Source organism: Astatotilapia calliptera, chromosome 7 (assembly GCF_900246225.1).
Source record: "Astatotilapia calliptera chromosome 7, fAstCal1.2, whole genome shotgun sequence".
Lineage (NCBI taxonomy): Eukaryota > Metazoa > Chordata > Actinopteri > Cichliformes > Cichlidae > Astatotilapia > Astatotilapia calliptera.
Window position 1 is genome coordinate 5,759,836 of NC_039308.1, and position 25,519 is coordinate 5,785,354.

General features: G+C 39.8%; 2 protein-coding genes across 4 annotated transcripts in view; one reads left to right on the top strand and one right to left on the bottom strand.

The window, feature by feature from the left end:
* Nucleotides 1-451: 451 nt before the first annotated feature.
* Nucleotides 452-25,519, bottom strand: part of LOC113025194 (DNA repair protein XRCC4-like) — a 31,069-nt gene continuing 6,001 nt past the window's right edge. Inside the window, exons 3-8 of one of the 3 annotated variants that reach the window (XM_026172697.1) lie at nucleotides 25,192-25,382; nucleotides 21,751-21,917; nucleotides 19,917-20,048; nucleotides 19,542-19,681; nucleotides 9,545-9,686; nucleotides 452-942 (exon numbers count right to left, since the gene is read on the bottom strand). In XM_026172697.1, the coding sequence (XP_026028482.1) occupies nucleotides 843-942; nucleotides 9,545-9,686; nucleotides 19,542-19,681; nucleotides 19,917-20,048; nucleotides 21,751-21,917; nucleotides 25,192-25,382 (872 nt within the window). In that variant the 3' untranslated portion in view covers nucleotides 452-842. The remainder of the gene's footprint in view (nucleotides 943-9,544; nucleotides 9,687-19,541; nucleotides 19,682-19,916; nucleotides 20,049-21,750; nucleotides 21,918-25,191; nucleotides 25,383-25,519) is intronic. The other 2 variants (XM_026172699.1, XM_026172698.1) reach the window with 2 other exon arrangements.
* Nucleotides 14,287-16,758, top strand: LOC113025193 (zinc finger BED domain-containing protein 1-like). Its single transcript, XM_026172695.1, has 3 exons — nucleotides 14,287-15,417; nucleotides 15,603-16,222; nucleotides 16,310-16,758. The coding sequence occupies exons 1-3, from the start codon at nucleotides 14,946-14,948 to the stop codon at nucleotides 16,703-16,705; spliced, it is 1,488 nt and encodes a 495-aa protein (XP_026028480.1). The 5' UTR covers nucleotides 14,287-14,945; the 3' UTR covers nucleotides 16,706-16,758.

Here is a 25,519-nt window from a genome sequence, read left to right on the forward strand (position 1 = left end):
TTTGACTACGATGACCTGGATGACTGAGAACCTTCACAGACAACCCAGATTATACACGATACCAGGTGGGTATCCTTACTGCTAAAAACCAGCCCTGGAATGGCACGGCTACAGCTGCAGCCTGTCTGCAGCTCAGGACACAAGCATTTCACTGCATGTTCACTATATGTTATACTGTGTATGTGACAAATTAAAAAAAAGTAATTGTAATTGTATTGATGAATAGGTTGTGGGTTTGATCCCTGGCTGTTCAAGTCCTAAGCTACAGCCCGGGTGGCTTAGGAGTTAGATCAGTTCTGCTAATCAAAAGGTTGGTGGCTTGCCAAATATCCTGGGGCAAGATATTAACCCTGATGTATCCATCGGAGTGTGAATGTTAGACAGAAAGCACTAAAAGTGCTTTATAGATGCTTCGCTTAAGTGCTCCAGAAGAGTAGAAAATTATGTAAGAATCAGTCCATTAACTATTTGCTTTCACTTTTTATTTACACAAATATCAAAATTAGTTGTTGATGTGTAGCCTGCAAAGTATATCAGAAAAAATACATTTCAAAGAAGTCCTGAGCTAATGTAAACTTTGATAAAAACATGTTTATTATTTTTACTATTCCAAACATTGGTCATTAGTGTACTTTACTAAAAAAAAAAGCAACCTCTACAGTGCTTTATAAAGAATCACCAAGCATTTCTCTCATCAGCATCCATTGAACGCCTTTTTTTGCAGTGCTTTATCCTTCCATATAGATACAGCACTAGATGCATTCAATCACAATAAAAATATGATGCCTTGGCATTTCACTGCTGTGGTCTTGTCTACGTCTATAAGGTGCAGACGTGGAACATCAGAATTCCTCAAAAAGGTCTTCCACTGCAGAACTTGCTGCAGCATCTGCAGAGAGCCGTGGAGTCTGATGCTTACTGGATCCTGCAGGGGAGTCATTCCTGTCAACCACACACACACACACACACACACACACGCGCATGCACGCACACGCACACACACAGAAAAGAGGTCAGTGGGCTAATGAGACTGGTTTACAGGACCGTTTGCCTGTTGAAACAGGAAATATGTCATGTGCTCTATAGGACACAAGACAAGAAACACATGGGCAATGTGTGTGTGCGTGTGTGTAACTGTGGCCCAGCAATTCCCCTACTTTAAGTGTTCTACATCAAACACATCACTACTTCTATTTGTTTTTGTGCATTTCAACATAGAGGCTCATGTTCTCCACCAGTTTTTAAGTCTGATGATGTTACCTCCCCAAAGCAGGCTTTTTTTCCTGTGGCATAAGCGTGCATTCGGTCTATATACATCATAGCTGTTGTATGCAATATTTTAAATGTTATGATTTATTGGTGAAAAATTGACAAATAATGTCACATTTGACCTCTGACATGGTTAAAGCTGTAGTAAATCAATATCGAGCTTTTTAAAACTATGTTTCATACGGTTGTTGTTCTACCTACAAGCACATAGGGAACGATACACAGGGGTTTTAAATATCATGTCACATTTGAGCTCTAAAAGGAAATAATGCCCAGACAGTGAGCTGCCTTGGTTGAAGGTCACACTGAAGGTCTCTAAAACTTAGCTTCATCAAGCAATGAATATTTTTTACATTTTATACTTTAAACTAGTTAATCCATAAGCAGGGGCAGATCTAGAGGGGTGGCATGGGGTGGCATGTGCCACCCTAAAATGATCTCTTGCCACCCCTAGTGCTACCCTAGTTTTGCACATGACAATAATAATAATAATAATAATAATAATAATAATAATAATAATGGATACTTTATTGATCCCCATGGGGAAATTACTTGTTTTTCTCTGCATTTGACCCATTCACTCAGTGAAGCAGTGGGCAGCCCACTAAGCAGGCGCCCGGGGAGCAGTGTGTAGGGACGGTACCTTGCTCAGGGGTTGTTGTTTATTATAATAAGATAGCATTAACACTTTGAGGGTAGCTACAGTTAACACTGAATATAAATTCTAAAACTGAATATATTACATAGTGCCCCCCCACTCACCATTAACAAATGGGTTTTGGTTTTTTTTAGAAGCAAGTGATGCCTATGACTGTGCCAGAGCACCTTTTGAACAACACCATGGGAATTTCACATTCCACACAAGTGGTTGGTTGTTTGGAAATGGAAAGAAGGTGAATGTTATTAACACTCTGGGGTCAAAGGACACGACACACCTGACATTACATGACTGATTTAAGCTGACATAGCAACAAGCTGCAGCCACCCTGAATCTCTATTTCAGCTTGTTTTGAAGGTTCAGACTCCAAAGTGAACACCAGTTTTAAATTTTAATGGCAAGCCACTAAACCCAGATTTACAATTTTTATATTATATTATATATATATATATACACACACACACACATACACAAGCAATGCTTTTTTTCTGAATACTATCATCAAGTTTGTGCAGGAAGAAATGCTAGAGAAAGCATTTTCTAAGGACAGCCCGAAAACTGTAAAGAAAGAAAAGAAGCCACCTCTCTCCTATTGGTGAAAAAAAATGTACTATGTCGACCAATAGAAAAATAGCAACAGGTGGGATTTCTTTGTTTAGGAAGAGGGGCAAGTTTTAGGAGTGAGCGAGAGAGAGAAAGCGAGTTTTGAGATGTGAGAGATTTGTGGTTTAGCGTGGAGTGTGTAGTTAGTGTGTTGTGTGGTCGTTGTTTTGTTTTGTGTCAGTGAGGGTACTAATGAATGTCACAAAAGCAGATTGCAATGAAAACACCGTCTTGAGGTGGAAAACCGGAGGAGTGATACACCTGTTGTCAGGCCTGCATATGTGTTTAAAAAAAAAAAGGGGGGGGGGGCTTTGATTTGCCACCCCATTTGATTTCCATGCCACCCTAAGAAATTTCTCTAGATACGCCCCTGTCCATAAGAAGTTTCCTGCTTCTGCGTCTGTCATGATTCTTTCTTCTCACTGTTATGCCTTTCCGGTTTTGACTCTGCGGCTTTCTGTGTCTCTTGTATATTTTTTTCTTTGTGGTTATTTGAATATGAATATACAGGCCACCTGAACCCAGGTGGTGCAGGTCATCTTCATGTGAGGTTCTGAGAAAAAACAAACAAACCCCAAAACATGAAATAGTTTCATCAATAAATACTGGTTTTGTAATTTTTCTTTTCTTCGTGTGACTACCAACAGTGGTTCTATGCTACATTAAAAGATTTAAAGGGCTCACAAAATTTAAATGATCAGCCTTTTAGAAACCATGGTGACACCATGTGATGTTTAAGTGTGGAGATAAGAGAGGACAAAAGGGGATCATGAAAGCTCAATGGGTAACAGAGAAAAGAAATCAAGAGGGGATCAAGGGAGAAAAAGTGATAAGGAAAACACAAATGTGGGCCAGCTGGTCACACTAGTGCTTTAAGAGTCTCCACATTTCTGTGCTACATCTTGATGAATAGAAACATATATTAGCTTAGCAAGAAAGTGGGAGTGACGGGAGGGTGGGGGCATACAACCTCTGCCATTAATGAGCGTGTTATATCTAACTGGTTAACTTTGGCAAAGCCATAGGCGTATGAACTCCTTATAAAGTACTTTAGCAGCATTCCCACCTGGAAACTTTATTTACAAGGATAATGTCCAAAACCTTTGTTCTGCATTTCCACTGAAGACTACAGCTTTGTAGATAAGGCACATTAGGCAGCCGATACATCAAAAACTGAAAGCTGTTTTATAATGTTATTTCTCTATGTAGCAATATCAAACTTATCTGGTGCATATCCCAAAACGTTGATTCTGTTCATCAGGAGATAGTTTTTTCAGTGGGAGAAATGTTCATCCAAGTGACTTCTTCAGCCTCAGCTGAAAGCAGGTTTCCCCAATCTTATATTTGCACAATGACTGAAACTAGCACCACTGAATGAACAATGGGCTGGCAGGTCAGTTCCTTGATTATTAATATGCAAATTCTCATGACCATTGAGAGTTATGTGTGTGTGTGTGTGTGTACGTACACAGGTGAAACTCAGAAATTTAGAATATCGTGCAAAAGTTCATTTATTTCAATAATTCAACTTAAAAGTTCAAACTAAAATATGATATAGACTCATTCCTTTATTTTTTTATTTTGATGATTATGGCTTACAGCTTATGAAAACCCCAATTTCAAAATCTCAGAAAATTAGAACATTTTATGAAATGAATAAAACAAGGATTTTAAATAGAGAACTGTTGGACCTCTAAAAAGCATGATCATACATATGTACGCAGTACTTGGTTTGGACCCCTTTTTGCATGAATTACTGCCTCAACGCAGCATGGCATGGATGCTATCAGCCTTTGGAAGACTAGGTTGCTTAATTAGCAGCCTTCAGCTCTTCTGCATTGTTCGGCCTCATGTCTCTCATCTTTTTGTTGGCAATGCCTCATAAATTCTCTCTGAGGTTCAGGTCAGGCAAGTTTGCTGGCCAACCAAGCACAGTAGTCCCAGTGTCATTGAACCAGGTTTTGGGTACTTTTGGCAGTGTGAGCAGGTGCCAAGTCCTGCTGGAAAATGAAGTCAGGATTTCCATAAAGCTTGTCTGCGGAAGGAAGCATGAAGTGCTCCAAAATGTCCTGGTAGATGGCTGCGCTTACTCTGGACTTAATAAAGCATAGTAGACCGTCACCGGCAGATGACATGGCTCCCCAAATCAACACAGACTGTGGAAACTTTACGCTGGACTTCAAGCATCTTGGATTGTATGCCTCTCCACTCTTCCTCCAGACTCTGGGAACTTGGTTTCCATATGAGATGCAAAATTTGCTCTCATCAGAAAAGAGGACTTTAGACCAGCAACAGACCAGTTCTTTTTTTCCTTTAGCCAAGGTAAGATGCTTCTGATGTTTGTTGTTCAGGTGCGGCTTGACAAGAGGAATACGACATTTGAAGCCCATGTTCAGGATCCGTCTGTGTGCCGTGGCTCTTAATGTACTAACTCAGTCCACTCATTGTGAAGGTCCCACACACTTTTGAATGTCCTTTTCCTGACAATCCTCTGAAGGCTGTGGTCATCCCTGCTGCTTGTGCACCTTTCCCTTCCACGTAACTTTCTATTAATGTGCTTTGATAGAGCACTTTGGGAACATCCAACCTCTTCTAAGAGACCATTTAAAAGCCCACTATGCAGGTGTTTTGGATTAATTAGCTAATTAGACTGTGACGCTTTAAATGGTAAATGGCCTGCATTTGTATAGCGCTTTTCTAGTCCCTAAGGACCCCAAAGCGCTTCACACTACATTCAGTCATCCACCCATTCACACACTGGTGATAGTAAGCTACATTGTAGCCACAGCTGCCCTGGGGCGCACTGACAGAGGCGAGGCTGCCGGACACTGGCGCCACCGGGCCCTCTGACCACCACCAGTAGGCGAACATGGGGTTAGTATCTTGCCCAAGGATATTTGGCATGCAGCCAGGAGGCAGCCTGGGATCGAACCACCGACCTTCTGATTAGTGGCTGACCTGCTCTGCTCTGCCACCTGAGCTACAGCCACCCCATATTTTTTAAACCTAAAATATCGAGAAAATATATATATATGAATTAGACTGTTTTCAAACGACAAAGAATGTATTAAATCTGTGTTGATCCCAGTATAAATCAAAATGAAAACACTTGTGAGACCCTCACAGTGCCATGGCTTGTAGTGATTATCTGTGATGGCTTGGAGCGATATTTGATCGTTTACAGAACCAGTCCATGTGTAAAAGGGAGGAAGGATTTCACTGTAACTTTCTTTTAGTTTCCTTTCATGGGAAAACAGTCCTCTGTGTACACAAACAATTATATCCCAACCACATGTTCAAAGATCAGGAGAGGGAGATGGGGTAGTAAACTGAAAACCTCTCTTTATTTTCAGAGGAACTGAGAAATCCTTCTTTCATCAAACAAAGAGTTTTGGGTTAGAAATATGTGTATTAGTGAAGTAAAGAAGAGAATATGGGAATTGGTTAGTTTATTGTAGGAATACATATTTACTGCAAAGAGCAGAACAGCTGCTAGCCTGCAGTACTGTGAAAAACTCACTTCTTCACAGTTTGTATCCAAGGAGTCAGACTTTCTTGTATTTTTGTGCTCAAGTGCTCTTGAGCAACAGTTCTCCAGCTTCCTGTAGGTCTTTAAAATTGTTCCTTTTGGCATTGCCTGCTTTATCACACATTTTCAGTCCTTGTACCTGACCAATTTGACATAAATGGGTTCTTTGTTAAGCCACTGATCTCTAATCTATATATCGTTCAAGTATAAATATTTTGTTAAATACAAACTTGACTGCTTTTATACACCTGCTTGGTGCTGCTGGAGTCACAGTGAGGTTAAGTGACACAAAAAGGAATTTCCCAAAATGCTGAGCACTTTTTTACATTGCCAGCCATGCTTCTGTTTATGTGGCTCTCTTACTATGTTAACTTTTCCTCATCCTGGTCTCCATCTTCTCTGTGGAGGTAACAGTGGTTAATAGCCACCACCAGGAGAAGGGCCTCTTTTCTGCTGTGTGTGCCAGCTCAGAGGGGGGCAGTTTTAGCAGCCACTGCAGTGATCAAACATCCAGCAGCTACAACTGTACATTAGCTCACTGCTGCTTCTTGTTAGAGAAGGCAGAGCTGGTAATGGGCAGCAGTACCAAATCCTGACAGCAGCTTTAAATGGATGGCAACACTTATCTGCATGTGTTTTACAGTCACTGGCACTCTGAGAAACCTGGACACAGTATATTTACTCTGTTGGTAGGGACTGCTACAGAAACAATGTCAGATTGAGACATGCTTTTAAGAATATTTTCTAAACAGACACCTCCAAAAGAAGCTGGCAAATGGACGAAATGGGAACAAGAGCAATGGTATTGAGAGGTTTTGGATGTGCAGCAATGGGGCTTTCAGAGCAGTGTGATGGTCTGACTGAGCTTGAAAAGAGGGGCTATAGAAACAACAGCGAGGAGAATAGAAGAGAGTTGCACAATTGTTTCTTTGGCTCCTCACTTCACATGCTAGACCTCCTTTGACAATCCCCCACCCCATCCTAGCAGCCGCACTCCAAACTGTCTTCAAACCAGACAATAACGGCATTCACTGATATCCAAGATATTAAAAGGGTTGATTATGAAAAAAAAATATTATCCACTTATGTAAAAATAAAGCACGTTCTTTTAAAAGTGAACACACATATCTGAATCCTAATCCAAAATTTGTGTTACAAACATTTATCCAAATCTGCACATTGCATAGACTGTATATAAAAGAAGGATGTGGCTTCCGTGCAAAAAAGTGCCTTAAAAATTAAAAGCAAGGCAGTAGGGGCCTCCTTTAGTTGTCTCTACACACTGGGCTTAATAACACAGCATAAAGATGATTCCCTACAGTGAATGTTTGATATTTTTTATTAAAGTAACTACCAAGGGGTAAGATCAGGGGCAGATCTAGAGAAATTTTCTTAGGGTGAGAAGGAAAACAAATGGGGTGGCAAAATCAAAGCCTTATTTTTCTAAACACATATGCAGGTGGTTACATATGGTTAAAATGATTCAAATGCAGTAAGTATACACATTTTTCCATAAATATAGTCTATAACTTAATTATTTTCTGTAGCCCACATAATTAAACATTTTAGTTACATAATACGTGCAAATTTTGATTTTATGTACTGTATAGCCTGTATAATAAATAAATAAATATGTAGCTCAACTAGCTAACTTGAGTTTCACACCGTTTTTTGTTAGAAAAAAATCAAATTGTTCCACAAAACGTCAGAAATTTGCACTGTCATGAACAAACTTTTACACCTAATTTTTCATGATTTGTTGAGTTAACCCTCTGAGGTCCAAAATATAACTGGCTATTTTTGACTCCTTTTGATTTTACATTTGTATTTCACCTTTAAATTGCTTCATTTTATTTGTTTGCCTAGCTTGGAATCATTCTTTTCAGCACAACTTCACGTGTCTAAATTTACAGTTATTTTTTCATTGACATACTGTATTATCACAACTCATCTGAAATCACACAAAAGACAATAAAATCCTAGTAGTAGTTTTTTTTTTACTGTAAAAACCACAGACATGTTTAGTAAATTATTTTTATAACTTGAAATGCAAATATAAATTGTTCATTTTGGAAACCTTATGCACACATTTTGTAAACATATCCAAATATTGATCTAAAAATGCAACCAATACACCTGCTGTCTTTTGTACAACAATTTAAAAATACTACTCTAACTGAACTGAGAGAACAATCAGGTGTCACAATAAGTCATTAGGGCCCTCACTGACACAAAACAAAACAACGACTACACAACAGACTAACTACACAAGACAACGCAACACACTAACTACACACTCCACGCTCAACGTCACAAATCTCCCAAATCTAATCGCTATTGATATCTCTCTCTCTCTGTCTTACTCACTCGCTCGCTCTGTCTCTCCGCCGTCACTCCCAAAACGTGCCCCTCTTCCTAAACAACCAAATCCCACGTGTTGACTTTTTTTTAATTGGTCGACATGGTACATTTTTCCACCAATAGGAAAGAGGTGGCTATTTTTTTTTCTTTACTGTTTTTGCGCTGTCATTAGTAAATGCTTTTTAAAAAACGTGACAATAGTATTTAGAAAAAAGCATTGCTTATGTATGCTTTCTAATCATAAAACTCTGGATTTAGTGGCCTGTCATTAAAATTTAAACACCGGTGTATACTTTGAAGTCAGAACTTTAAACACTGGCTGAGACTCTGCGCGGCTGCAGCTTGATGTCAGCTTATATCAGTCATGTGATCTGGAGGTGTGGCATGTCCGTGGACCCCAGAGGGTTAGTAACACTCACCTTCATTCCATTTCCAGAGTGTAACATCCAACCACCTGTGTGAAATCTGAAATTCCCATGGTGTTGTTCAAAATGTGCTCTGGCACAATCATAGGCATCACATGCTACTGAAAACAAAAAGCCATTCTGCGCTATGGGCTGAACCACTTGTTAATTGTGCAGGGGGTGGACACTATGCAATATATTCAGTTTTAGAATTTATATTCACTGTTAACTGTAACTACGCTCAAAGTGTTAATGCTATCTTATTTTAATAAACAACACTGTCATATGCAAAACTAGGGTGCACTTGGTGTGGAAAGAGATCATTTTAGGGTGGCACATACCACCCCATGCCACCCTTCTGGATCCACCCCTGAAGAGAAGGGATGATGGATGTGAAGGAAAGGAAAATATGACACAGCAGAAAGGACTGGGAAATTAAAAAACAGATCAAGCTCTTTGTGTTTTGATTTTAGTTCCTCAGCAATAGAGGGAGATGTGTGAATTATGACAATCAAGTTGATTGATATAGAATGTGTTATTTCAGGTGGAGCTGTCCCCCCTGTCACATCTGAACACATTTTAACAGACCTAGATGATGTGTTTGAAACTATAAAGGCAGCGATGTTAAGTTGGAGGAGCTACTCTGAATACAAAACGAAGTACAGCAGCATAACCAGCAGCGATCTTGATGTGAATGAGGCAGCGCAGAGACACTCATACCTTTTTCTCTGAGATGTCTCTGGGTTTGGTCGCTTTACTGCAGCCTCTGGGGCCCTGAGGTGACGAAAGCGCCGTTTGCGAGACGGGGCCACATCTGTGAGGTCACTCAGGCTTTCATCCAGTGGTCCCGGAGTCGGTGATTCTGAGAAGAGCATGGAGTCAGGAGAGTGAAAAACAGTAGTCAAACAAAATGAGAGCAATCTTACTATACTGATGATAATCTTTGTACAGTATGGACACCATCTCCTCATTAACCAGGGGGCCAGTCTAAACAAAACATTGTCACACATACAGCAACTATTTACATCTATGTGTTTTTAAAAAAAAGATTCATTATAAACCCCAGTTCTTTGGATTTTTGTATATATTATGTTCATTTAATTGCCCCCCCTGCAAAAGCAATGATGCAGTCTCTATTTGTGTTTGTTTTCACTGTGTCACGTTCAGTGGATGTCATCTGTAAGTTAATGGTTTGAGTCACAACTAAATACAGGATGAAGGATTGGAAGAAGTGCAGAACAGGTGGTTTTTGCTACTAGTCCCATTGGATTAGCCCACTGAAAGAATCTAACACACATATTTCCCAACCTTAAATGGGATCACCAACTAATCCAATGTTTAAGTAACACATTTTGAACCTTAGCAGCACTTTCTACACTACACAAAACAGACCCATGCAGACACACAGCAACACTACAGTATTCCACGAATTCACTTTACCCCTTCACGCCCCCCTTCCCTACTAGCCATCTGAGTCATTGTCGTGGCAACAGAAAAAACACAAATGGTGCAAGTTTTGCCTGGTGATGGGAAGGGAAAGCCCAACAAGGAAAACAGCATCCAAAAATTGTTGACGTATAAAAAAGAAATCTAATCTGGAAGTAAACCATTTCAAAGTGGAAAAATCATGAAAGGCAAAAGTCCCCTAAAAATCTCTTGCAGTGTCTTTATTGCTAACTTATGTTCACTACTTACACTTACATACTTGGCACACTAATTACATCCATGCCATCTGGGAGTAAAAATCTAGTGGCTGATGAAGGGTAATGTCAATGGTAGAAGCTGCTTATGTAATACTATAGTTACTTAAAAAAAAACTTAACTTCACCTTAATTTACTTCATCAAAACCTTTAAAGGAGCTCAAATGATTTGGACCAGAAGGTTTGGCTATGTACAGAAGCAGTGAAATGAATGAGACTTCAACAAAGGTTTGAAAGTCGAAAGGGTGTGGGAAAAAAACCCAAAAAAAACAAAAACAAAAACCTGACCTGTCAGTGACATAGGACACACCAAGTTTTCAAATAATTACACTTCAATATTTGGTAGCACATAAAAGTACTGCTTGTAACATTAATCTTGTTTACAATAGAAAATAAAATAGTGATGTAAAAATCTTCACATTGGTTTTAAATGCTTCTTCAGTGTTAATCTCAATAGTTTAAATGTTTACAATTTAAAAAAACATTCTGAATAAAAATGTTTTTCAGCAAAATAAAGTACAAAACATTGTAAACTATTTCTTCAGTAAAGGTTAGACATGTTTTACTTACAGTGAACTCATAAAAAGTGCAAATAAACCATGGAAAGATAAAATATTTCACTCAAGATGAGACCACAGTAGCATGAAATGGCACCACCTCTAAGCCCTGACTTTCTACAAAAAAACATTCACGGAGAGAAGCAAAACTGGATAATAGCTTTGAACTTAACGCATCACATCATTAGAGTAGTTTGGACGCGGAAGCAGGGTTCATATGTCATCACTTAAAGACCGGATATCCCACCTGCTGTGAATGTTTTAAAGCAGTGCAGTTGTTATTATTATTACTTGTCACATCCCGTTTATGACAGTTAAAAAAATTACATTCATAAAAGAAGTAAAATTGTCTTGTGTAAACTAGAGATGGCACGATACCACTTTTTTATGTCCGATACCGATATCATAAATTTGGATATTGGCCGATACCGATATGAATCCAATATAGTGTTTCTTAATCAATAAAACTTTTTTTGTTTTTTTTGTTTTTTTAATATCTTGCTGCATTTTGTATAAGTTCAAACTCAAATTACAAACAAAACAAAACACTAAAGCTATTCTGTTATACCTGTATGCAAAAACTATACTGCACCGAAAATATTTCATAGTTCAGCAATACTGATCAATCTAATGAACTTAAACCTTCTCCATCCTCCCTATTCTGGTATTTTAAAGAGTAAGCAACCTAACTAATAGGGTTGCAAACTCCCAGCAAAAAAAAGGAACCACCCCCCACCCTCCACCTCATGACGCTTAATCGACGTAATCAACTTTAATTTGATGCAGTGTGAAAAAAAATGCAAAGAAATCAATTCTTTTTCAAGAATAATTAAATAGATTCAACATCTTTCTTCAACAGAATTGCAGACTGCACAGATGGTACCTTCCCAAAGGAAAAAGTAGTAAAGCTTACTAGGGTATATTAGACTTAATAGTTACTATATACAGTAATGGACTTCTATACGTTTTACATAAGATTAAAACTTTGGGTGTAAGATTCAGATAATTATTTATTAAAAGCTAGATATTTTAAATGAGAATAAGAAAGAAAAGTATGTCTTTGTGCCCCCTTTTCCCTGTTAGCCCCACTGGCTAAATTTTGCTAGATCCGCCCCTGCACAGTTACCAGCCGTCAGCTACGTAGAAAAGGATCCTGGTGTAGAAAGTAATATTAAATAAATTCTAACAACAGCTTATCAAGCTTAAACGTGCGGCTGTTGTTCAGCCGCTGGTTTCCTCTTTCTGGCGTGAAGTGGGCCAAAAACAAGCAAGAGAGACAGACTTGCGACAGAAAAGCCGATCAGCTGATCATTGATCAGTTTCACGATTGAAGTAGCAGCAGGAGAGGGAGGGGAGAGAAGAGGCAGTCGCTCCATATATCGGTTGTTCAGCTTAACGCGGGAATGCTTTAGAAACATTCAGAGATGAACTTACACACTTGCTTTACTTCTCTCTGCGATCACTTTCTCAGAGATGAAATGCCAATTTGGTAGCGAGGCTCCAAATGCTCAACCAGACCACGACAGGTCTCGCACGCCACAGCCGCTCTATCAGGTGATGCATACTGCTCCGACGTGCTACAGTTATGAGCCGAGTTATGCCATGTCGCAAGTTTTGTGAGGTGCTTTTTTGATATTTAATGGATCGGATTGCATTTTTTATTTCTCTCTGATATCCAATCCAGTAATTTAGGTCAGTATCGGACCGATACCGATACGTAATACCGGATCGGTCCATCTCTAGTGTAAACTGTATATGGTGTTAAATAGGCCTATACTATTGTACTTTAATGTTGTTCATAAAGGTGGTACTTTAAGAGCCATATATTTTATGAGGTGGTACTCATTGTGAAAAGTTTGAGAACCAATGTACTAGAGGTTTTACATATTCTTTCCAATGCAACTTTTCATTGTCACTCAAAGTACCAAGCATTTGGAGGAGCGTCCTATAGAACCTCTCAACGGCATTGGCTCTGGGATGATACAGTGTTGTACGTATCTTTTTCATGCCATCAATCTTGCATAGTTTGCTTATTGTGTTCAATTCAAAATCGGGGCCCTGATCGCTTAAGTCTGTCTGGGACAACGTTATGAACAATAAACTTTTCCCAGAAGACTTTTGCAACAGTGCATGCTCATTGATTGGGTGTAGGGACAGCCATTGCGAACTTAGTGAAGTCATCGATCATAACTAATACATCTTTTGTGTTAGACTGCTCTGGCTCAATACATAGATAAACTATAAAGAGTAACTCAAGGGGACTACCTGTCTGAATGTTCATGAGAGGGGCTGCCCTCTCACGTCTACACTTCCGGCAGACATCACACTCACACACACTGATCAAGTTCTCTGCTAGCAAATGCTATGGCCCTCAACTGTCCATCCTGAAGTTGGTAAAGAGCTGCATTGAGGCCAATGGTACTAGCGTCCGTGCGGAGGATATATGGGAGTTTGGGGCCTGCAAAACCCAACACTGGGGCTGAGGTAAACGTTCAAACAGATCATTTGTGAGTCCATCTCTGGCAAATGGCTCTTTTAGTATACAGACCTTTATTGCTTTGTGGATCTTTTCTTCCCCTTTTTTATTGGTAGGTAACCGGCGGTTACCTCATTTAATGGCCTTAAAATGTTAGAGTAGTCCTGGATGAATCCCCGCTAATACCCAGCAAAGCCCAAAAAAGATCCTTAGCTCCTTAAAGTTGGTGGAGATGGGCCAAGTTGTGAGGGCTTTGATTTTCTCTGTATCTGTTTCGACTCCATACTCTAATGCTATATGGCTGAGGTACTTAACTGAGATATTTAAATATCTCAGCTGGGTGCTAATTTCAAGCCAAACTTTTTCAATTTCAACAGGACTCTCTTCAGACACTGCTCATGCTCTTCGAGGGATAACAAGAAAATAATGAGATCATCAATAAAGACGAGGACCTCCTTACGATTCAACAGACCCATACACCGCTCCATGAGCCTTTGAAATGCTTATTAAATTCCCAGAACCCAAAGGGATACATTAGGGCAATTTTCTGCTTGTCTGACTCCAACATTTCAATCCGATAGTATCCGAACTTGAGATCCAAGACTGAGAACCATTTTGACCCTGCCAGAGCTGAAAATGCTTCCTCTAGATTGGGAAGTGTGTATGCATCTTTATGGTTTAGAGGTTTAGCCTCCTTTAATTGATGCACAAACTACCAGACTAGGGCTGCACGATAAATCGAAAATTTATTGTCATCGCGATATCAGCCTGCGCGATGGGCCCATCGCAAAAGACGGCGTAAACTGCGATAATTGGGTACCTTAAAATGTTTACACACGTGCTGTAAAGAATTTACCAATCAAAGAAATCCATTTACACATTTGACCAGTCGAATAGAGCCCTTCACGGCATTAACCAATCAAATGGATTAGAGGCCCGCCTCCTACGCAGGTCGGGCGCGAACAACGCTGCAGCAACGAGTCAGAGTTGTAATGGCTGAGAGCGAGACGCGTGACGAGAATGCTACTGAACTCGTGGCTAAAAAAAAAAAAATAGTACCTCACTTATTTGGAGGTACTTTGGATTTGATAAAGACGACGTTCTCCAAACACAGGTACTCTGCAAAACTTGCCGAACACTCGTGGCAACCACCAGAGGAAACACGACTAATCTCCACCATCATCTTCAATACAACCACAGAGAACTGTTTGAAGAGTTCCAGAAAGATAGGGCTAGCCAAACAAAGGTTGCTAATGTTAAGACAAAGAGCGCAGCAGTCCAACAGCCGTCTCTGTATCAGAGTTTTTCAAGTGGAATTCCTTATGAGAAAACGTCGAAGCGGTACAAAGAAATAACAGAGGCCATTACACATTTTTTGGCTAAAGACATGATGCCTATAAATACAGTTAGCAGAGAGGGCTTCACCAGTCTGATACATAAAGTGGACCAGAGATACCGCATCCCCTCACGAAACTACTTTTCACATGTCGCCATTCCACAAATGTATGAAACATGCCGCAAGACCGTCATGTTTGAACTGAGCCAAGCTGAAAACTACGCAAGCACTACAGACCTATGGTCAAGTCGTACAACGGAACCATATATGAGTTTCACAGTGCACTTCCTCACCGAAGACTTTGAACTGAAAACACGGTGTCTAGAGACTGTGTATTTTCCAGACTCCCACACTAGTGAAAATATAGCCCATGTATTACGTGAGGTGTTAGCCAGCTGGGATCTTAAAGAAGATCGACAAGTGTGCATCACCACAGACAACGGTGCCAATGTTGTGAGAGCCACGGAGCTAAACAACTGGGTCAGACTTCAGTGTTTTGGACACAGGCTGCACCTTGCAATCGGTAAGTTTTATTCAAGGCAGATCTTTTTAGCAATGAAAATGTGCTATACATTATTATCAAATTGATATTGATAAGGATAATGTTACCTTTTTAGACAACTTTAGTTATAAATTTCAATTAGTTTTTTTTTTTTTAAAAAAAGGTTTTAAACATGACAGTTTTTTTGTTTCCTCTTATTTCTCCAGAAAATTCTATCAAAGATGATGCCCGCATTGCCCGAGCCATTGGACTTTGCAAAAAGTTAGTTGGACATTTTTGCCACAGCTGGAAAGCAAAGATGGCTCTGAAAAAAGCACAGCAGAAGCTCAACCTCCCAGAGCACACACTGATCACAGAATGCCCAACCAGGTGGGGTTCCAGGCAGAAGATGATTGAGAGAGTCCTGGAGCAGCAGCGGGCCATTTCTGATGTCATCTCAGCAGACAAGAAATCAAGACACTTGATTCCTACTTGGCAGGATCTTGAGGTACTGGAGTCTGTCAACCAGGCATTACACCCCCTGCAAGACTTTACAGATGCCCTGTCTGGTGAGAGCTACGTTAGTGTTTCATATGTAAAACCAGTCCTTCATCTGATGAAGACGTCGGTGCTTGCAGAGAAGGAAGAAGACAGTAATTTGACAAAATCAATTAAGAAGAAAATCCTCGAGTACCTGATTACTAAATATGAAAATCCAGCTACCCAGGAACTTATGGACATGGCGTGCTTCATGGATCCCAGATTTAAAGTCAGCTACACCAGCACTGATCGAGTCTCAGACATCAAGACCAGAGTGATGTCAGAAATGGAAGCAGTGGCACAGAAGGTATTCATGCATGCTTATATATAAAACCTTTCAATTCATATTTAGTCCAAAATGTTTACTTTTCTTATAATCTGCTTTCTGTTCCAGGAGAGAAGCTCCGCTGAACCAGAGGCCCAGACAGATGATCCACCCAGTCGTCCCCTGAAGAAGGCAAAAAAGTCCCTGGGCAGTTTCTTCAAGGCAGCTCCAATCCCTACCTCCTCTTTTATGCATCTCTCACAAGCTGTTGAAGCTGAGCTTAACAGCTACTTGCTATCCACGGCCATAGACAGTGAGGAAGACCCCTTGGCATGGTGGAAACTCCACAAAATGACATTCCCACAGCTAAGCAAGCTTGCAAGGAAGTATCTCTGCATACCTGCAAGTAGCTCACCTTCAGAGAGACTTTTTAGTACATCAGGAAACATAGTAACATGTCAGCGCACATGTTTAAAACCTTGGAGAGTAAACATGTTGGTTTTCCTTAACAAGAACTTGCCATAAAAAACATTCACTCAGGAAGGATGAATGCAAGATAGAGAAACCTTTTTTTTTTTTTCAAAAAATTACAAAAATACACTACCTACATTGTTCTTAATTGTTGATAATATTAGTCTTGGCCAGTACGACCACAAAGGTAGACAATTGTTCTTTGGTGTGTTCCCACAGCAGACAAGTTCTTACCTATAGTTTAATCTAGTAAAGTTTCCACTCCAGTTTTGACTTGCATCATAACTACTTGGTGAGTGGTAAATGATGAACAACTGCATAGAGATAATTTGCAGTATAATTTAAGTTATGTTTATTTAAAACTAATTATAGAGACCGGGAAGGATGTCTTTCAGAATTCAAGCCTCAGAAATTTTTTTATGGGGGCAATGTTTCAATGTTTGACTGCACTTTGTTGTTACACTGCTAATACAGCAGCTTTCATTAAAACCCGTCCTTTTTCCTGACAACTACAATTGGGGCGGCAAAAGGAGATTCAGATTCTCGTATCACTCCAATGTCGAGTAGTTCTTGGAGGCGTTTCCTCACTAAGCTTTATTTGGTGGTGTACTTTTTCTGTCTGTCCAAAATCTAACTCATGCTGTGAAAACAGTTCTGGCACTGAATTAAGCATATTTGTGACACAATCTTTCCATTCAGCAGACAAGTTACTTCCAAAGTCAAAACTGATCTTTTTAGACTGAGTACGATCTTCTGACTGGTCTGAGGGTTTTGGCACCTTCTCTATTTGTTCTGTATGTAGGACTCAGGTTAAGGCATTAATGTTGGCTAGCACACAGCCTGAAGGGACAACAACGTTGTGATTGGTTTCATTTTTAATATGATTGGCAGTTAACAGGGCTTCTTAGCTGGCAGGTTAACAACACCAGTAGACCACTGGGGAAGGGAAAGGCTGATGACTGTTCAATAATGGCTCACCTCTCATTAATGGAGTCGGGGATATACACTGAGGCTTCCGGAACTGCTGTCTGTCCTGCTTCCACCACACATTTAAAGGTGTTTATTGAAGTCATTACATGGACGCACACTACTCTGCATTGCATAACTGCTAACTGAGGTCATGGTTAGTTTCTGAGTAGGAAAACAAAGTCTCTTGATAGTCCAAACACACTTAGCTCCCACAACAACAGCTCCCAATGATGTATTTTAAGCCATAGCTGACAAGTCAAAGTGTGGAAATGCCCAACGTTTGCTGGTTTGCCAACTTTAGAGCAATAAATGTGAAGGTAGTGGTGTTTCAGACCTGCTCTCAGTGACATGTCACACTCATCTTAGCAGGTGTTTTCCATCAGCTAGCAAAGTAAAAAAAAAAAAAAAAACAAACGGTAAAAGCACTTCTCCGCCAAACTCCAAAGCACAAAAATATGTAAGTAAGACTCAGATTAAAATGGACATGGCTTCATGATTTTTTTTATATTTAATAATATATGTGCAAGATCTAAAAGTAGACAAACTGAAACCAGTAAAAGAAATGAAATTTCCTGAGAATACATACGAGTGAGGAGAAAAAGTATGCAAACCTGTAGGATTACCAGCAAATTTATAGCAGAAATTAGAGTCAGGCCTTTTAATCAATGGGATGATCCAGTACAGGTGAGCACCTTGTTTTTATTCAACGAAATGACTTGAAGATCGGCATTACCCTCTACGTGAGTCAGGGAGGTCACGAAGGAAGACAAGGTAACTCTGAAGGCCCTGAGGTTCTCTGGTGTTTAGGGCAGGGCTAGAAGGAGAAAGCACTGCTCTCCAAAAAGAACGCTGCTACTCATCTACAGTTTACTAAAGATGACATAGATGAGCCACGAGACAATGTTCTGGATGGATGTGGCCAAAACAGCATGTTTACTTTAAATAAGTGTTCAGTTTGGAGAAAAGACAATAACAGAATTTGGCATAATTACATCTGTAAAACATTGTGGTGGTATTATGGTTTTTACCTGTTTAGTTACCACTAAACCAGAAAAGCTTACCATCAATGATATTAAAAGCTAGGAATCTTTCAGTAAATTCGCAAGGAAAATATCGTGACATCTATTTATGAACTAAAACAAGTTGGTCATGACAAAAGGAGCACAAGTACCTCCTCAAAGTAATGGTTTAACAAGAATGTTTGGAGATTAATTTAAGAGATTAATTAAGAGATTAAGATTAAGTTTACTTGGTTATTTAATTTTCTGTGGCAGCTTCTAAGAGCAGCTCCCTCTTTTCTTATTGACGTTGTGCCACAAGGTTCTGTTCTGGGTCCTTTACTGTTTCTGTTATATCTGTGACACACTTACACACTCTTCTACACACTTTGAGCCTTTTTAAATACACTTCTTATCACTGCTACACAGATGAGATTTAGTTGTACGTCTCTTTTAATCCCCAAGATACTTCTAATCTATCCCGCATAGGCGCTTAGACTCTATTAATAGTTATTTGGATGACAATTTTCTCCAACTTAATGAAGAGAAAACAGAAATTCGTTTTTTGTATCCCTGACAGATTGATGGCTAAGGTAATGGAAACTCTAGGTCCTCTTACCTCTTTTGCTAAATCTTCAGTTCAAGAACATTGGTGTAACTTCAGACTCAGTTTTCACTCTGGGTGTTCAGGTTGAGGGCCTGCTGCCTGTGCATCATACAAGGCTGAGAACTAAAGCAGACAGAGCTTTTGTAACCCCGGACTCTCGAAGTCTCTTCCTCTGAGCTTGAGAACAGTCGATTCTCTTTTTAAAAGCAGCTAAAAACTCACCAACAATGATTCCCAGTTTGATTTTTAGCAATTTGTTTTGATGTTTTGACAAAATTGTACTTAATTGTTTTTTCCCCAGTGTCACCAGTCTTACCCAAACTGGAGGCTGGAGTCGACTGCGTCTCCACTGGGTCCTCATCAGTACTGCCGCCATAATCATCCTCTTCAACACCATCATCCTGACCTCTTGTCTGACCTGACTTTACTGAGTCTTTCTTTCGTTGGTCATTACTCCTGTATCAGAAACCATACATTATACATGATTCACTGCTTAACATAACTTTTACAACAAAGAAATCAGAGGAATGTTGTAATTAAGGAAAAATACCCTTGACCTGTTTAATAAGCAATTATGGCATATATTTCATTTAAAAAAACGCTTGCCTTAAAACTCACAGCTAAAAATCTGCTTTTTAAACATTTGGAAAAGCTTCAGTGTTTGAGAGTCAATGTGGTATAAGCAGTGCACCTCATTTCCTCCAGTTTTGTGACATCCTGCTGTAGACTGCGGATCTTTGCTTTCTTCTCATTCAGAACCAGGACAAACCGAGAGTAAAGCTCTGCCTCCAGGGCTTCCTTACCACCAATGTAACGCTTCAGTCTTGAATGTACAGAAACAAAAAAGTTCTTTAGCAAACCCAAATATACTAATTAGTCTGTGTAATCTGGCTTCATGGAAAGATCAAGTTGGTGAAAATGTATGCCATGCCTTCTGATGATACTGCCTAAGGGAAGCATGTATATTTTAAATAGAATTGGTCCTAGCACGGAACCCTGTGGAACTCTATTGTTATCCTTAGTGTGTGAAGAGGACTTTTAATTCCTAAGGAGATCATTTGTAACCTGTACTAGAGCTGTTTCTATCCTGTAATGAATTTTGAAACCTGACTCAGCCTCTTCAAATATAATAATGTTTATGGTGACTCAGGATTTAGTACAGTCTACTAGTGTAAAAGGCTGAGAGTAAAAAACAAAACAAAACATAAATTACAGTCCATTTAACATGGACTAAACTAGATGATCATATTAAAAATGCTGACACTTTATGACATTATATAGAGCCACGGATAGAAAACAAAACATCTGAAACAGAGTGTGCAGTGACAGGAAGACAAAGCAACAGTTTTGGTGTGGACCAAAATTAGGGATGGGTATCGTTTAGGTTTTATCCGATACCGGTGCCAAATCGGTATTTTTGAAACGGTGCCGGTGCTCAAACGGTGCTCAAACCGGTGCTTAAAGGATGGAGAACACAAAATTGGTCCAAAAACCTCTCATGTTCAGCTGGTTTTTTGTAAAAAGATAACAATGTTAGCCTTTTCTGCAGCTATGGGGCATATATGGTATCACTCTTGGCTGGAAGCAGTGCTTAAACAATGGAAAAAACACAAACTTTATCCAAAGACCTCTCATGTTTAACTGTTTTCCACTTTTTCTTTGGTCCTTTTAGCCTTTTTGGCCAGGGTGAAGGGAGTATCTGCCATCAAACAAGAAGACAGCCGCATGTAGCTACGACGGTGTTTGCTAGTTCACCTTACATGCATTAATGTAATAACGTGGTTAGCCTACTCAACGTAAATGACACACGAACAACATTAAGCTACTCACGCAGAGAAGAACGGCTGCTGCTGCATCATCATCCGTCATCATTTCTGCTACACTGGCAGGGCTAGGGGCCAGGACTCTCCTCTTCGGGGTTTTTGGGGGATATTGCTAACTCCGGGTCAGATAACAGGCAACCCACGCAGAGTAGATGCGCTCGATGTGAGGTCTCGCAGCAAGCTATCATACGGCGCATTTCTCGGCTTTAAAAAAAACGCTATGCGTCGCCAGGTGTTTCATCGGATTCGAGGTGTTACCTCCTTTGACAGTATCACAGTATCAGCTTAAAGCACTTGTTGCTGCTGAGTTTGCATATTTTGCTGTGAAGTACAGCCAGACTTTTGACTGCTTCGCCTTGGGCATTTTTAATCTGTAGCTCTGCTCTAAAAGAACGCACTATCCTCGGAAACGTAAAATGATTGGCTAGAAGTGTATCACAGCTCAGGAAAAAAAAGCACCGAAATAAAGCACCGAAATGTGCGCTGCTTTTCGGTCTGGTTACTACCGTTTATGTCAGAACCGGTGCCATCATGGCACCGGACACCGGTACCCATCCCTAACCAAAATATTCCTGTATTTTCTGTGCACTATGTGCTAGCACAAGATTACATACTCGCACCTTCCAGTTTGTGTGGTTTGGGTGTAAAGTTGACTTTACTGTGATTTTGTATGCATGTGTGTTCATCCATGCATGTACTTACTCTGCAGTGATGTGTTGCTGTTCTCCTCGAAGTCTCTCGTTCTCCTCCTGTAGTCTCTGGTTGTGGTGCTGCAGGTTATTTCCCCTCTGCAGACTGTGAATCAGTAAATTTCTCACTGCCTCTGCTGGCTCTGGGACGGCCTTCAGCAGAACGCAGCCCAGCCTGAACTGGAAGAAAGGAGTGAAAAATCAACCAAACAAACTGACTTGTTTAGTTTTGTAAAGGCAGTCTTTGTGACCTAAATATATGTTTTTAGAGCTACAACTACCAAGCTGTGGTGTTCTCATGGACCTGTATTACTGGCACATGTTCATAACGTATTTATCCAAAATAACTGACAGATGATTTGATATTCTTGATAAGATCTTTGGGCTGTCATAACCATATCATAACATGACAGCCCTACTACCAAGTATTTCATTACTGATGAACTACTAAATGTATTTTGAGAGGTTAAATACTAAAGAAAGGCTATCAGAGAGAGTGAAAACTTAAAGAATGAAATAAAACTCTAACCAAAACTGTCTGATTTGACAGTATTAAAGTTTAACTACTATGTTTAGACTTAATTTGAGGTTATGGGCCATCTCACTCATATCACAAGCATAGTGATCAGTGGCCTCTGGGGAACAAACGTTTCTCTCAAACATGTTTGCATTCACACAAAGACATGGAGCACAAATGTGGGTATCAGCTCTAACTTCTGACCCCTGTGATCCACAGCTCCATAAATAACTCTGTTTCATGGGAGAAGTAATAGTTGTGTGTCTCCAGACTGGATAAGAGAGATAAACAGCAGAAAATCAACACCAAATGCTGATATACTATCCTCCACGTACTGTTTTAATTGAGTCGCAGTTCCTGGATTAATCATTTGATGCCAGCGTAAACTACCCACAGACTACAATGTAAAAATACTCAGCTTCACAGCATTAAAAAGCATCTTTAAATCCTGGCACAAACCAAAGAAATAAAAAGTGTTTTATTCTTTAAGGATAGTTTTCCCCTGTGTTTCAATCAACACAGCCACAACGCAACTTTAAGTATCAACAAAGCCAATTGTGGTGAGTTACAGTCACAATGTGGCTCTTGTTCGGGTTGTATGAAGGGAGAATTACGTGACAAACAATCTTTTCTTCTCTGAAGTGGAAGACTTTACATTTCACTATTTACTCACTATTTCCTCGCAGTACATTTGAGGAACTGAAATTTCTACTGAATAGACAAACCAGTAATTTATCCCTTCCTGCATTTCCACACTTTCTGTTTTTTCTGTGTCTAACCTTTGCCAGCTATTACTTCATCAACTCTTACAAATGGTAAGTAAATAACATGTGACTGAAATATTACATATTGAAATGAAAATGGCTTTTCTAAGACGCTCTGGGAAAAACGTTCTAGTTATCTTCTCCTTGTATTCACTGAGTTAGTATTGTGCTCTTAGTCATCATAAGCCTACCTCCAACTGTTACCTGAGGGTTTATGTGAGGGGCAGTAGGTTGTAAAGCTGCTAATCAAACTGGATGTTGTTGACTGGTTTTAGGCACCAGCAGGCCAGCTGGACACAAAATATTGAGAGCAACAGGTTTCCAATGTCATCATAGCAACAGTACTGTTTGTAACTCTGACTCACTGATTCACATATTCACATAAATTAACAGCTAGACACTTTTATTTCAGGACTGGTCCCCCACTTACTCCAAATTTACAACCAAGAAGAGTGAATGTTGCATTTCTCCTTTATCCCCCCACCTAATAGTCTAACACTAAAAATCTAAGATGTATTCCCATTAACAACTAATAATATTAATAATGGATTGCATTTATATAGCGCTTTTCTAGACAGTCAAAGCGCTTTACAATTCCACCATTCATTCACCCTCACATTCACAATTTTCCTGAGAAATGGTAAATGGACTGATACTTACATAGCACTTTTCTACCTGGAGCACTTAAAGCACAATTTACTACAAGCTTCATTCACCCAATCACACACACATTCATCCACATGCTGTTTTCTGTACGCAAGCTCCTTATCTAATATTCACACACTCAAAACTCAGGTTTCAGTATCTTGCTCAGGAATACTTCAAAACGCTGGAATGGTAAACGGCCCGCTCTACTACCTAAACCACAGCTGCATAATAGCTTACAGCACCTGGTATTCACCCATCTGACCCTGCTCAGCTTCTGAGATCAGATAAAACTGGGTGCGCAAATAGTCAGATACAAGGACTGGAAGGAGTGAAAAGGAGAGAAAATGCAGCCAGTGTCCAAAGATACCATCTAAAATACTAAAGTTAGGTGCTCCCTGAAGTGGTTGACTATTTCCAAGTGTGAGACTCATTTCTGGGCTCTGCTGGCAATCAGCAGAGCTTGACAGGAGCAGAAATAGGGAGACATTACAGTGAAGGCTCATGTTATGACTCAAAACCTTATGACAGATGAATAACTGGGCTTTTCTCTGTTGCGGAAGAAAAGCCTTGGTCACCTCTAATAACACATTGCTGCACACGTCAGTAAACTGACACATGGTACTTTCATTTTTTTTTTTTTTTAATTGCAACATAGATTCATTTCCCTTTTGCTGTTATGGAAGCACTCAACATTTTCACAACTACGATGAGAACATAGGCCCTGTGTCTAAATCTTGTACGTGTATTCACACAGTGAACCTTTACAGAAGCATTACTCAGTCAACTGCCAAATACCATCACTCCGTCTGTCGAAATATGAAACACCAGCAGTGCAAATATACTAAAGGTCATACTTCATAAAGCCACTAATCGATATTAAATGTGAAGCCACAAACCAAGAACAAAGATTCAAACGACAAAGAGCAACTGAAAATACAAGAAACAAATCAAAAAGATTCATAAAACTACAACAAATAACCACAAAATATGAAGAAAGAGACAAAAATAAGCACACTACAGAGATACACAGTAACCACAAAAAGACAAAAAAAATACACTGAGGAACCATGACAACCAGAAAACATGGTAGTTTCATTTAACCTGCAGAAAAGTAGTGCAAAAGTCAAAATACAAGGCTTGCTGACATTTAAATAAGTCTTTTTCACTTTCATTTCTGTGTTTGCGCGTGTGCAGTGTGAGAGGTTGCTTTGATACCATCACGACGGGCGACAGGATTTCAAACAGGTTTGATTTTCTTGCAACCATACAATTGTTGATCGGGAGCTCGTCGTGAGGTGTTAATCGCTTCTCGTTACCCCATGTATACTACACGATGCACAACACACGATTAAAGCGAAACTCGGGCCGATCCCACAACCGTCGCTCGACTGAAAAGTCGACTCAAAATGGGCCAAAAATGGGCCAGCTTAACCACACTACACTGTTTATCTAACCCACTGCTATCTGGGTGTCATAGTGAGATATTAGGTCTAACTCATTCATGAGTTAGACATGCAGCACTTACTGAGATATCCTTCTGCATCTTCTCATATGTCAGTGTCAAAGTGGAACTGTGACCTGGGGGATTAGGTGTCAAAGTGAAGTTGTAGGTGTTGGAGTTTTCTCTCCCTGTAAAGGCTTGCTCGACGTCCTCGATATATCTTTCCAATGGCATCTCCAGTTCCTCTGCCTCATTGCACACCACTTCACCCCTCACTGTATAGGAAAAATAAATAAAAAGAGAATCACGTCTAAAATTAAAATTAAGAAAAAGATTATCCCAAATCCTCTAGCAGCTAATTCAGCATGTTACTCAATGAGATGGAAACAGTGTTGATTTTTGAGGGGAAAAA

Excerpts from the sequence above, each read along its gene's own strand:
- LOC113025193 (XM_026172695.1), top strand. The coding sequence starts at position 14,946 with ATGATGCCTATAAATACAGTTAGCAGAGAGGGCTTCACCAGTCTGATA. Across the intron at positions 15,418-15,602 it reads CAGGCTGCACCTTGCAATCG|AAAATTCTATCAAAGATGAT; the intron begins GTAAGTTTTATT and ends TTATTTCTCCAG. Across the intron at positions 16,223-16,309 it reads TGGAAGCAGTGGCACAGAAG|GAGAGAAGCTCCGCTGAACC; the intron begins GTATTCATGCAT and ends TTTCTGTTCCAG.